The 10,839-nt window shown below is 41.2% G+C and overlaps 3 protein-coding genes across 6 annotated transcripts in view; 2 read left to right on the top strand and 1 right to left on the bottom strand.

The window, feature by feature from the left end:
* The window catches only part of frmd4bb (FERM domain containing 4Bb), a 29,565-nt gene extending 28,378 nt beyond the window's left edge, over positions 1 to 1,187 (top strand). For all 4 annotated transcript variants that reach the window (XM_061735474.1, XM_061735476.1, XM_061735477.1 and 1 more), the window contains one exon: positions 354 to 1,187. Coding sequence is in view for 1 of the 4 variants with exons in the window: in XM_061735476.1 (XP_061591460.1) it covers positions 354 to 390 (37 nt within the window). In the remaining 3 variants the exon portion in view is untranslated. The remainder of the gene's footprint in view (positions 1 to 353) is intronic.
* Positions 1,188 to 3,408: 2,221 nt separating this feature from the next.
* On the top strand, positions 3,409 to 7,496 carry lmod3 (leiomodin 3 (fetal)). The gene is made up of 3 exons (XM_061735478.1): positions 3,409 to 3,813; positions 3,920 to 5,506; positions 6,099 to 7,496. Exons 1-3 carry the CDS (start codon positions 3,526 to 3,528, stop codon positions 6,144 to 6,146), a joined length of 1,923 nt encoding a protein of 640 aa, XP_061591462.1. The 5' UTR covers positions 3,409 to 3,525; the 3' UTR covers positions 6,147 to 7,496.
* LOC133456840 (PRA1 family protein 3-like) lies at positions 7,217 to 10,585 on the bottom strand. Its single transcript, XM_061735479.1, has 3 exons — positions 10,343 to 10,585; positions 9,554 to 9,771; positions 7,217 to 8,634 (listed from the first exon to the last, which is right to left on the bottom strand). Exons 1-3 carry the CDS (start codon positions 10,522 to 10,524, stop codon positions 8,459 to 8,461), a joined length of 576 nt encoding a protein of 191 aa, XP_061591463.1. The 5' UTR covers positions 10,525 to 10,585; the 3' UTR covers positions 7,217 to 8,458.
* Positions 10,586 to 10,839: the final 254 nt, after the last annotated feature.

Below are 10,839 nucleotides of genomic sequence, written 5' to 3' on the forward strand. Positions count from 1 at the left end.
CTTTAGTGGGACTGCAAAGTGTTAACATACAGTATATGTAAGTAGAGTGAAAAGGAGGGAAACAAACTGCTTTCAACGATATAAACTGGTAAATTCTCCCGGTGGTGCTAAGAAAAACATAAGAGAAAAAGTTAAGAGAAAATCCAGACACTCTCCCAGGGCGGTAGGTATGATCCACACAAAACTCTGGTAATGTTGTACATCTTCATTAAATAGCAAGGTCGTTTTTCCCTTTCATTGCATTTCCACTGCCATCTGTCAGTTTATCTCAATGTCACAGTTTGTTTGTTTTTTATCTTCAGACTTTACAAGTACAGTAGATGTGACACATTCTTGTGTGATTGCGTGCACAGATTTCATCTGGACAGAAGCTACATGAGCATCCACTGAAGAGGACCAAACACAACTGCGGCACAAACAAAGCCAAGGCCAGCAGCACATGAAGGGAACGGAGCTGAAACACAGACTTTCTGTTGGCCACAGATGAAGTTTTTGGAGACATTTTGTCTCTTAAGTTTTTGCAGTGAGACATACGTTGTCCTCGTGCTTAAAGTCAGCTCTGAACACAGTGATGACACTCTTGAATGACTTTCCCATGTGCCTTGAATTAGATGAATTGTACAGGCAGATGAGAATGTGTCAAGATGTTGCACAGTACTCTGGATTCAAACCGTATCGTGTATCAAAGAAAAAACAAAACAAGACAGCAACATGTATTTTAACAAAAACTAGCTACTGCCTTATACAGAACAGTAGGTTATAGAATCAACAATCACCATTTTCATCTCATGATAAAAAAAAAGTCTTGAAAATAAAATCCAGAATAAAATTCTTGACCATGTTCACAAATGTGACATATCAAGAGCTGATTTGATCATTAGAGCAGGTTTTGTCTTTGATGGATTTCTATTTCTTCATTTTTTTGAAACACTGAATCAGAATGTATTATGTCAATATTGTTTATAGAGCCATTTGTCTTGTTGGTGCAGTAAAGTGTGTTCAAATGCATGGTGATAACATTGACCTTTTGATTTAAAAAAAAAACAAAAACAAAAAAAAAACTACCATGAAAATCATATCCACGTTTGTTTTCTTACAGATTTGTACAGTCACTGTGTAGTTATATGTCGTTAGATGTTGTCATAAAATATTTTCCATTTGGAAAGAGAAGGTGAATAAACCCATGTGTGACACATACTGTAGCTGCGAGGTGTTTTCTTTGAGCGGTCCATGCAGCTGATGAACAATCAGTTCAGGTTCTGTCATTAAGTTGTGCCCAATCATTAGAGCCCCAGCACACCACAGTGACAACCGCCTGTTGGGATCGTCATTGGATGTCGGGGATGTCATTGAATGTCCGTCTCTCTTGTCTTTTTGGTGACCCTGTCAGTTCTGTCAGACCAGTCAGCTTTGGATTCAGCAGGGGATCACATTTCAGCACAATATCGACTCGTTAATTAACAGCTCGTGCATTCAGCAGTAGGGTCTGTCACAGTCTGTAGGGTCTTTTTATTTTAGTCGAACTAAATCGACACTAACCAGGCAGCAATTATAGCAAACATGAGCCTGACCAGCCGTTATAATTCTTTTTCTCTTGTATACAAAGAAATAGTCTGGTTGCTATGGATTCAATGGTACTCCTGTATCTTTTGCTACTGCCAAGGATGCTGAGGAAACTGCATCTGGATGTCATGGAACAGACATACAACCAATCATGGAAGCGTTACACGGACTGAGAGGGAAGCAGACTAGTAACAAAAGAGTTACAAAATATCTCATAATGGAGTAGGAATGCAGGTAAATTACTTTTGTCGGTTCTGCTGTAAAAAGCTGTTGATCCAAGATGTCATGAGCAATTTTTCTGAAGTCTTGATGGTTGTGATATATATATATATATATATATATATATATATATATATATATATATATATATATATATATATATATATATATATATATATATATATATAGCTGGTCAGGTCAAGATTAACAAAGTTATATATCCCCCCTAAAATGAAGTCAGCTGACAAACTAAACATAGTGAATAAGCATTATATTTTCTCCCCCTGAAGGCCCAGACATATTCCAAGACAACACAACTATGATTCACTAAGCTCAAAATTGTGAAAGTATGATTCTGGTGTAATGGGACATCATTTTCAGAGGTCAGACTTTAACTCTGGTACAAAACCTTGGCAAAAAATTAATGCAGCTCTGGACAGAAATAAATCTTGTATCATCTTATAGGCCCTTGAAAGAGATATACCGAACGTGTGCCATAATCAAAAGTAAATGTGATCCCACAAAATATTAGAGTTGGTGACTTTTTTTTTTATTGGCCAGGCACACTGGAGTTGGATTTCATTTGTGTGGTGACTTCAAGTGCTATTTCTCTGCACAGAAGACGGAGACCTGAGGAGACACAGCGGGGTTAGGTGGTCTGCCTAGCTTACAGACTGCAGAGAAATGGCCTGACGTTTTAGGAAGGCTTGTTCCGTGCCATCTCTTCAGTTTAATATGACTCTTTTAGTAGTCTACTAAATACTAGAGACTACAGCCAAATCTAGTTTGGGACTGACGGGCAAGCAAGCAGGCATGAAGGACAAACTAGCCCCCTGCGCCTCCAAAACTCTCTAGTTCATATTATATCCAAAAACATTAGTACATGTATGTTTAACCATTTATCTCAGTTTGCTGTGCCAGTAAGTAAAACTAAAGCTCCTGAAACAAAATGTATTACACATTAAGAGTTGTGGCATGTCATAAATATCCTTTAAAGAGTTTGGTATGGTGAGTTTGGGCTAAACCGAGTTTCCAGAGTCCAGAGTTTGAGGATTGCAAACTCCTTAAACCTGGTTGGATCCATTTATTCTAAATCGGACGTAGCGTATCTCGATTGTTGTCAAATGTCATTTCTACCTATTGGCAAACAAGTTGGGGAAAAAAGTAACAATTTTCCCAAATGTAACAGTTTTAATTATTTAATTATATATTTTTTCCTATTCAAATTGGTTATTTTAACACTTAAAATGCCATATCAGACTTTTAGGCATGAAAGAAAACAAACGTCACAGCTTCTGTCTCATGGCTTGCTGTTATTCAGCACTCCTTCATAAATGATGTCTCCAAGATGAGGATCTCTGTTTGCAGCCAGGTCTGTTCCACCAGTGAAACACACGCCTAGTTGTACGCCTGTGAAAATGCTCCACCTGCTGCTACCCATCGCTTACTTCCCTGTTGCTTGAAGCAACTGTCATCCCGAAAGATCTTGATGACTGAGCCAGCTGGAAAGAGCGGCTGAAAAGAATGTCAGTGCATCTGCCTCCCCCCGCCTCTGCGTGTACCTTAAATATCTTCCACGCAGTTCACAGGGTTTAAATTTAGACCACACATGAGGCAAAGATTTTCAAGCTGAAGCCACAGTCAAAAAGCTTGCCACTTCACACGGTCCAGTGCTTCAGACTAGACTAGGAATTGTGCTTCTTCTTTACGTCAGAAAAACGAAACAAACTACAACCTGTAAAAATGTCTAAGGGTAGAGACGTCGAGGACCTTGATGAGGAAGAGATAGATGAAGATGAAATTCTAGCAATGCTTTCCCCAGAGGAGCTCCAGGAGCTCCAGAGTGAGATGGATGTGATCATTGCCCCAGATGAGAGGGTCCCGGTAGGACAGAGACAGAAGGACCAGACGGAAAAGATCCCCACAGGGAATTTTGACCACAGATCCCTGGTTGATTATCTTTACTGGGAGAAAGAGTCCAAACGTATGCTGGAGGAAGAAAGAGTGCCTGCTACTCTTCTGCCCAGTGAGGTAAGAGCTCAAAACCTCAAAAGTTCAAGTGTCAGTTTCACATTAGCTCACAAAAAGAAGAATTCATATTCCAAAGGTTGATACCATCGTTTTTTTTTTCTTCCAGAAAACCATTCAGGAAGAAGCTACGAAGAAAGAAACAGAAGAAAAATTAGAAGATGTGGAATATGAGGTGTACGAAGTGATAGAGGAAATCATCGAGGATGGGGCGGCCGACTGTCCAGACGGATTTGAAATCATTGAGGAGATAACTGAGGAAATAGTTGAAGATTTCTTGGAAGATGAAGAGGACAAAGGGCCCGATGTGAAAAGTGAGAAAGAGGTGACGTTACCTGTGAAAGATGAAGCTGAAAATGCAGAGGACCATGCAGAGCCCCCACATGATGCAACCAAAGCAGCAGCAGAAGGAAATACAGTTGAAAAAAAGCACTTTCCAGACTTAGAGGAGAAGACGTTACCCAGTGGAGATAAAGAAGAAAATACAGTTACAGATCAGTTACCTCCACAAGAGCCTGAAAAAGTACAAGAGACAAATGAAGTCCAGGAGACGTTCCCACAAAGAGAGCAGATCAAAGTGAACAAATTAAAAATTCCAAAATTGGCCCTGAACAATATTAAAATGACATCCAGGCCTTCAGGAAATGAGACAAACTTGGAGTCAACACTGGACAAGATCCGCAACAACAACCCTTCTATCACCGAGACAAACCTCAACAATATAGAAAACATTCCCAAAGAGATGCTCCTGGACTATGTCAACGCTCTGAAGAAGAACAAGCACGTGAAAACATTTAGCATAGCCAACACCGGCGCTGATGAAAACATTGCATTCAACCTGGCCAACATGCTGAGAGAGAATCGCAGCATAACCACCTTGAATATCGAGTCCAACTTCATAACGGGAAAGGGAATCGTGGCCATCATCCGCTGTCTCCAGTTCAACGAGACTCTGACAGAGCTGCGTTTTCACAACCAGAGGCACATGCTGGGTCATCATGCCGAGATGGAGATCTCCCGCCTCCTCAAGGCCAACCACACCCTCCTGAAGATGGGCTACCACTTTGAGCAGGCGGGGCCCAGGATGGTGGTGACCAACCTTTTAACCAGGAACCTGGACCACCAGAGGCAGCAGAGGAAGGACGAGCAGAAACAGCAGCAGCTGAAGGAGCAGAAGGAGCTGATGCAGATGTATGAGAACAGTCTCAACCTGCCCGCGGGCTTATTTGAGATGCTGGGATACATACCGCCACTAGAACTCCTGCAACAGTGCGGGATTGCGCCGCCCTCCTCAGAGCTGAACGCTTTCCCTCAAATGCAACGCCAGACGGAGCAGCCAGAGCAGCCAGAGCCACAGAAGAAGTTCAAACGCAACAGCATTCCCCAACAACCCAGTGCTGAACCATCAAACTCGTTAAAGGACGTCCAGTTGAAGAGGACTCCCAAAAAACGGGATCCATTTCTAGATCTGGACCCAAGGGATAACCGGAGGCCGGACAGGCCGAACATCCAGCTGAGAAAGACTCCAAAAGTGAGAGACACGGGCGCTGAAGGAGATGAGAAGCCCAACCTCACTGAAGTGATAAAGACTTTGAAACCTGTCCCTCGCAGACGACTCCCACCAAAAGTGGACCTCACACCCCGCGATGAGCTCTTAACTGCAATCAAAAAGAGCAATGTGGCATATCTCAAATCTGTGAGTACCCAAGAATTATTGCTGTGAGATCTTTCTAGATCAGAGGTCGGCAACCTACGGCTCCAGAGCCGCATGCGGCTCTTTAGCGCCGCCCCAGTGGCTCCCTGGAGCTTTTTCAAAAATGTTTGACCTTTTTTTTCCTTTTTCTTTTTTCTTCCTTTTTTCTTCTTTTTTTTCCTTTTTTTCTTCCTTTTTCCTTTCCTTTTTAATCTCGACATTTCGACTTTTGTCTCGACATTTCGACTTTTTTCTCGACATTTCAACTTTTTTCTCGAAGTGCATAATGAAAAAAAAATTCTTCCCCCAGTTATAGCTAATATAGAAACATGCAGCATGTGTTGCCTTCATTCTAAGGCTGATACAAGACTTTTCATTTTTTGCGGCTCCAGACATATTTGTTTTTTGTGTTTTTGGTCCAATATGGCTCTTTCAACATTTTGGGTTGCCGACCCCTAGATAGAGAAGCGAGGCTGTAACTCGTTGCTTTACTGCTTAAATTGTGTTTTCAGATGATCCCAGATTATTGGATACAGCATATGGATATAGATAAACAAGTGAAGTGTCTGCTCTCTTCTCTTGTCGCTGCTTGCAGGTACCACTCCCCAAGGTGTTGGAATCAAGTGAAACAAGTCTCCTCTGAGACGGACCTACTGCTATTTCCTTATCACAGTGTTTATTTTACACCTGCTTGAGATGTGGCGCTATGAATGTGCATACAGGTCAAGAGTGAACTATAGAAGAAAAGCGTTGTTTGTTCCACTCCTGCACTGCTACGTTTCAAAATGTCCTCATGGTGAAAATGCAAATGTTGACAGGCATCCTAACGCCATCTATTAATATCACATTAGAACATTTGACTCCTTTCATTATTTATTATCTCATAAATGTAGTCTACAGAAAAGTTGTCTAAATGGAAGATGTGTTTCATATTATCTAACAGCATAAAAACACTATTTTTTTTTTATTGTCATATTAGGTTTGTTTTATGGTAAAACATTAAATACTGCATTAACTTCAACACAATTGCATTTAGAAAAGATAAAGAAAAAAATAGCTTTTTCCTCGTCTGGAGCCGACATGTTCTTCCTTTTCATTAAATCTTTGCTTACTCTCGTAGTTCTCAGAGTGTTTGATGTTATTTTCTAGTCCTCAGACAATTGATGTAGGTGAGACAAGTATTTCTATTTCTGTTGTAAGGGGAGACATAACTTAAAATAGATAGATAGATAAAGAAAGAAATAAAACGGGACCCTTCTAGGCATGAAGCTCACCATATAGCTCATTCTTTTATTCATCCATTTTCTATCCTTTTCTTGATCTCGGGGGGATGGAATTTATTCCAGAAGACATCAGCCATAAGGTGAGGTATGCCTCAGACAGACCACACGTACACCCAGACAACCACGCATGCTCGCACGCACTTCTACAGACAACTCAGGATTCATCAGCCTGCAGGCGTCATGTTTAACTGTGGGAGGAACCAGTTGCACCTGGAGTAAACCCACCGGAGCATGGAGAGCACACACACCCTACACAGACAGACTCAGGTGAGATTCACGCAGGGACCTTCTTGCTGTGAGGCAACAGTGCTAAACGCTGTGGATAAGTCTCATTTGTTTCAAAGATTAATTACTTTTTTTAATCAGAAAAATCTACCGGATTGCATTTGGCTCTAAATCCATCTCTATAGTCAAACATCAGAGCAACGACTTGAAACAAGTTATTTTTATTTTACAGAAGACAGCCATGTTTTACTTTTAGTTTGTCACTTTCAAGAATGGAAAAGTAAAATAAAAGATATAAATATGTATAACAGCATCCATAATGCATATGCAATCTTTCCTACCAGGGTCCTTTGTCAACATAGCATGCTGAAACCAGCAATGTGCAGGTGCAAAAAGCAACAGGAGACATTTGGATAGTGCTTATGAATTATATATATATATATATATATATATATATATATATATATATATATATATATATATATGGACCTATAAAATAACATTTAACATTACAGATGACAGTTAGTTTTTTCCACAAAGACATTCAACTTAATGCGAAATGAGCATGTTTCTATGTCAGTATTTTCCCATGCCTTGCTGCCATTTCTATACTTCTGCATGCTGTGTCATGAAAATCATGACATCAGAATAAACAAAACTGCACATGCCATGACAAATTCAAACAAAGCTGCACTTGCCATTCATTTTTAAATATTGCATAGCTTTTATCAAACAAGGGGATATACTGATATCTGTTATGCACAAAGAAAAATCCACACTCCTGTATCATTAGTCAGGCTGGAAAACATAATTATACAAGAACTGGTCTCAGGTCAGTATTCATAGAGCTCTGACGCAACAAGATTATAATTATTGGGCTTTAATCAGCAGTTCGCTGGGTGATTGGTGTGTTTTTAAGTAATGAGGGCCTTTTGGATTACATAAAAGGTAAAGGTGCTCATTTTGAGGTAGCAAACTGAGAGGAAAATGATTACTTCTTCTGAGAACTAATGTAACTAGTATCCATAAACTGTACTGGTTATTCTGTTGAGATATTCCACTTCACTTTGCTAAAGAAAACAGTCATCATAAAGAACAATGTGCAATGTGTAAATGGGAAATAACTTAACTTTTGACATTTTTGGACACAGGAATGTTCAAAACTTTGGTAACGTTTAGCCCACTAGCCCTCTCAACATCCTGATGATAACACAATGCTTGCACAAACCTATCAATATTCATCTATACACTTTGGATAGAGTGAACTACAAATGAATCATAAAGTAAAAGAAAATGGATAAAAAAAATAATGAAAATGTTAAATTCAGTAACTTTAAACATGTAAGGGGGCAAAGGGGAGGTAAAAATCATGACACATACAACACTACAAAAACTAAACTCATGCTGGATGACACCAGCTTCCCCTGGCACACTTCGGACTGAGGATTTAGTCCTTCATTTTACTTTCGATAAAATCCTGGATCTTGTTAATCCGCTCCTCTTGTTGATCCAGCAGATCCAGGATAATACCCATCGGGGTCTTCTTCAACCCAACACCTTCAATCTTGTTCTCCAGCCTGTTCTTCATGTTACGCAGTCTCAGAGAGGCATGGATAAGGATTACTGTGGGGAAGAACACCAACAAGTTATTTTTTTTAATAGCTCACTTGTAAACGTTCAAGAAGATCATAAAAAAAAAAATTAAGCAGCAAATTAGACTCCACACAGTAGCAGGTGTAAGGGAAGGCGAATGTTGTTTTTCCATGACGGGCGGATACCGAACTCATGACATCAGCCAGTAAATGCAGTTCTGCCCAAATCAACAACCCATAGCAACCCGTCAACATGGGCAAGAGTGGGCAGGTCCCCTGGGAGGCAGTTCAACCGCTTCATCTGTCTGTCGCAATGTTAAAGCTGTTCTACTAGCTCTTAAAAATTCACCTCAGCAATTACCCAAATTTCCCTGCCGACAGCCGGCCTCTAAATGTATAGAACTGAAGTTGAGACAGAAGTCTGTGGCTCACTCATAGTTTTACGGTTTCTTTCATTTTGCCATCTGTGGCATGAGCTAAATACTAGTCAGAGCTACATACTGCTCAGGCACCACGGTGACTCAGGATGACGGGGTTTGGAAAATAAATCTTTGCTAAACTTCAGAATGACTCCCGTTAGTGTCCACGTGTGAATCCCCACTACATTTAATGGTTTTCACTATTTAACACCGGCCTTCAACCACACATCTGTAACAGACTATGAGGAAAACCAATTTATTCAAGCGTACTGTGGGAAAATAATGATTGAGTATTTTCAAAATACAATGTTTTATCTTTTCTGTTCTTTTTTTTTGGGGGGGGGGGGGGGGGGGGGGGGACGACAATATTTGACAATATTTTGATTGCTGAGAACAAAGTTAAGGAGATAATCTTGGTACTACAAATGTGAATGAAACTTATGAAACTTTAGCCGTTTGCCTGACAAGAAATTATCAAGTATGAATATAAATATTTAATTTTCAGTTGCCCTTGTGAAAGCTGATACTTACAGAGTAAAGGAAAAGAGATCCCAAAGATGAAGACCATGACCCCACCGCACAGAGACAGCACAAAGTAACTGGTGACCATGACAACGATGACGAACAGAGCGGGGTTCTTCTTCTTGAAGTTCTTGATGATGCTCTTGTTTTCTCCGGCCCAGACTGAACCCCCAAACACCAGGGACACCACGGCACCTCCCAGAAACATGCCAAATGGGTTCATGAACCTGAATATTGAAACATAAAAATAAATAAATAAGTAAAAGATTGAGTGGGTAACAGCACAGCCTGCAGGTGGCAGCAACAGAAACCCTTTCCTGGGTTTGCTGTGAACCAGAAGTGAGCAGGATGCAGGAAGGCCTGCAGTCATGTTTTCCACTGCATCATCTCATAAAGGAAGCAGATTATGATCATGTTTGCGTGGCGACAGCTGCCTCAGATATTCTGGGCTGCAGCACCAAACATGGCGTCGACGGTCACACATCGGTGACGTTCAATTAAAATCATCTGCGTTTCACACAACCTCCTCACTGCCCATGGTTAAAAGTTATACATTTTCAAATGAATACTTGTAATCTAAGTATGATTACCTATTTATGTGGCGCAAGGGAGAGACGGCGTAGGTTAAATCGTGTTGTTAATAAGTGTGAGGTCATGATGGGTGTGGATAGAGCACAAATACTGGGACTAAAGCTGGTTCCGCGTTTAATCGACGCCGTAGGCTACGCGGCGACGCGCACCCTACGGCATAGGCTCTGCGTTGGGGTAACGCAGAACCATAAATCAGCCGTAACTCACCCCACGATGATGAAAACCGCGACGGCCACGGCGAAGTAGTTGGTCTGGTAGTACAGCAGGTTACTGATCACACGGTTGTTCCACTTCGCCGGATCTCCAAACTCCGGCTTGGCGAAGCGGTCCGCCCCGGGGAAGAAGTCGTCCCAGGGTCTGAGAGGAGCCAGCTCCACCTTGGCTGCCATGTTGTCAGCGTGCGGCCAAAACAAAACACACCAGCACGCTGCGTGCTATTTTGACAGGTCAGCTGATCTGCGCTCTCGCGGGAGGAGGGCGGGCACGATCACGTACTCTCGCGAGATCAGACTGGTGAAAGGGTTGGTGAAGGTTGGAATTGCGCATTCATGCGTCCAATTGACCCTGTTTATTTATTCATTTTTTTAAAACAAACTGTAAAGACCATACATGTAAGGTGTTTTATATCAGCAAGGATTAAGAGGCGTATAAATGCTTCCTGTAAACATTTATTAACACTGACGGGCACCTTTAGTTCAAGCCAG

Source organism: Cololabis saira, chromosome 12, assembly GCF_033807715.1.
Source record: "Cololabis saira isolate AMF1-May2022 chromosome 12, fColSai1.1, whole genome shotgun sequence".
Taxonomy (NCBI): Eukaryota; Metazoa; Chordata; class Actinopteri; order Beloniformes; family Belonidae; genus Cololabis; species Cololabis saira.

What these genes read in the sequence shown, in the direction of transcription:
- lmod3 (XM_061735478.1), top strand. Translation starts at nt 3,526, where the DNA reads ATGTCTAAGGGTAGAGACGTCGAGGACCTTGATGAGGAAGAGATAGAT. An exon ending in CTACTCTTCTGCCCAGTGAG is followed by an intron (nt 3,814 to 3,919) that starts GTAAGAGCTCAA and finishes TTTTTCTTCCAG; the next exon opens with AAAACCATTCAGGAAGAAGC. An exon ending in ATGTGGCATATCTCAAATCT is followed by an intron (nt 5,507 to 6,098) that starts GTGAGTACCCAA and finishes CGCTGCTTGCAG; the next exon opens with GTACCACTCCCCAAGGTGTT.
- LOC133456840 (XM_061735479.1), bottom strand. Translation starts at nt 10,524, where the DNA reads ATGGCAGCCAAGGTGGAGCTGGCTCCTCTCAGACCCTGGGACGACTTC. An exon ending in GCGGTTTTCATCATCGTGGG is followed by an intron (nt 9,772 to 10,342) that starts GTGAGTTACGGC and finishes TTCAATATTCAG; the next exon opens with GTTCATGAACCCATTTGGCA. An exon ending in GATCTCTTTTCCTTTACTCT is followed by an intron (nt 8,635 to 9,553) that starts GTAAGTATCAGC and finishes TCTTCCCCACAG; the next exon opens with TAATCCTTATCCATGCCTCT.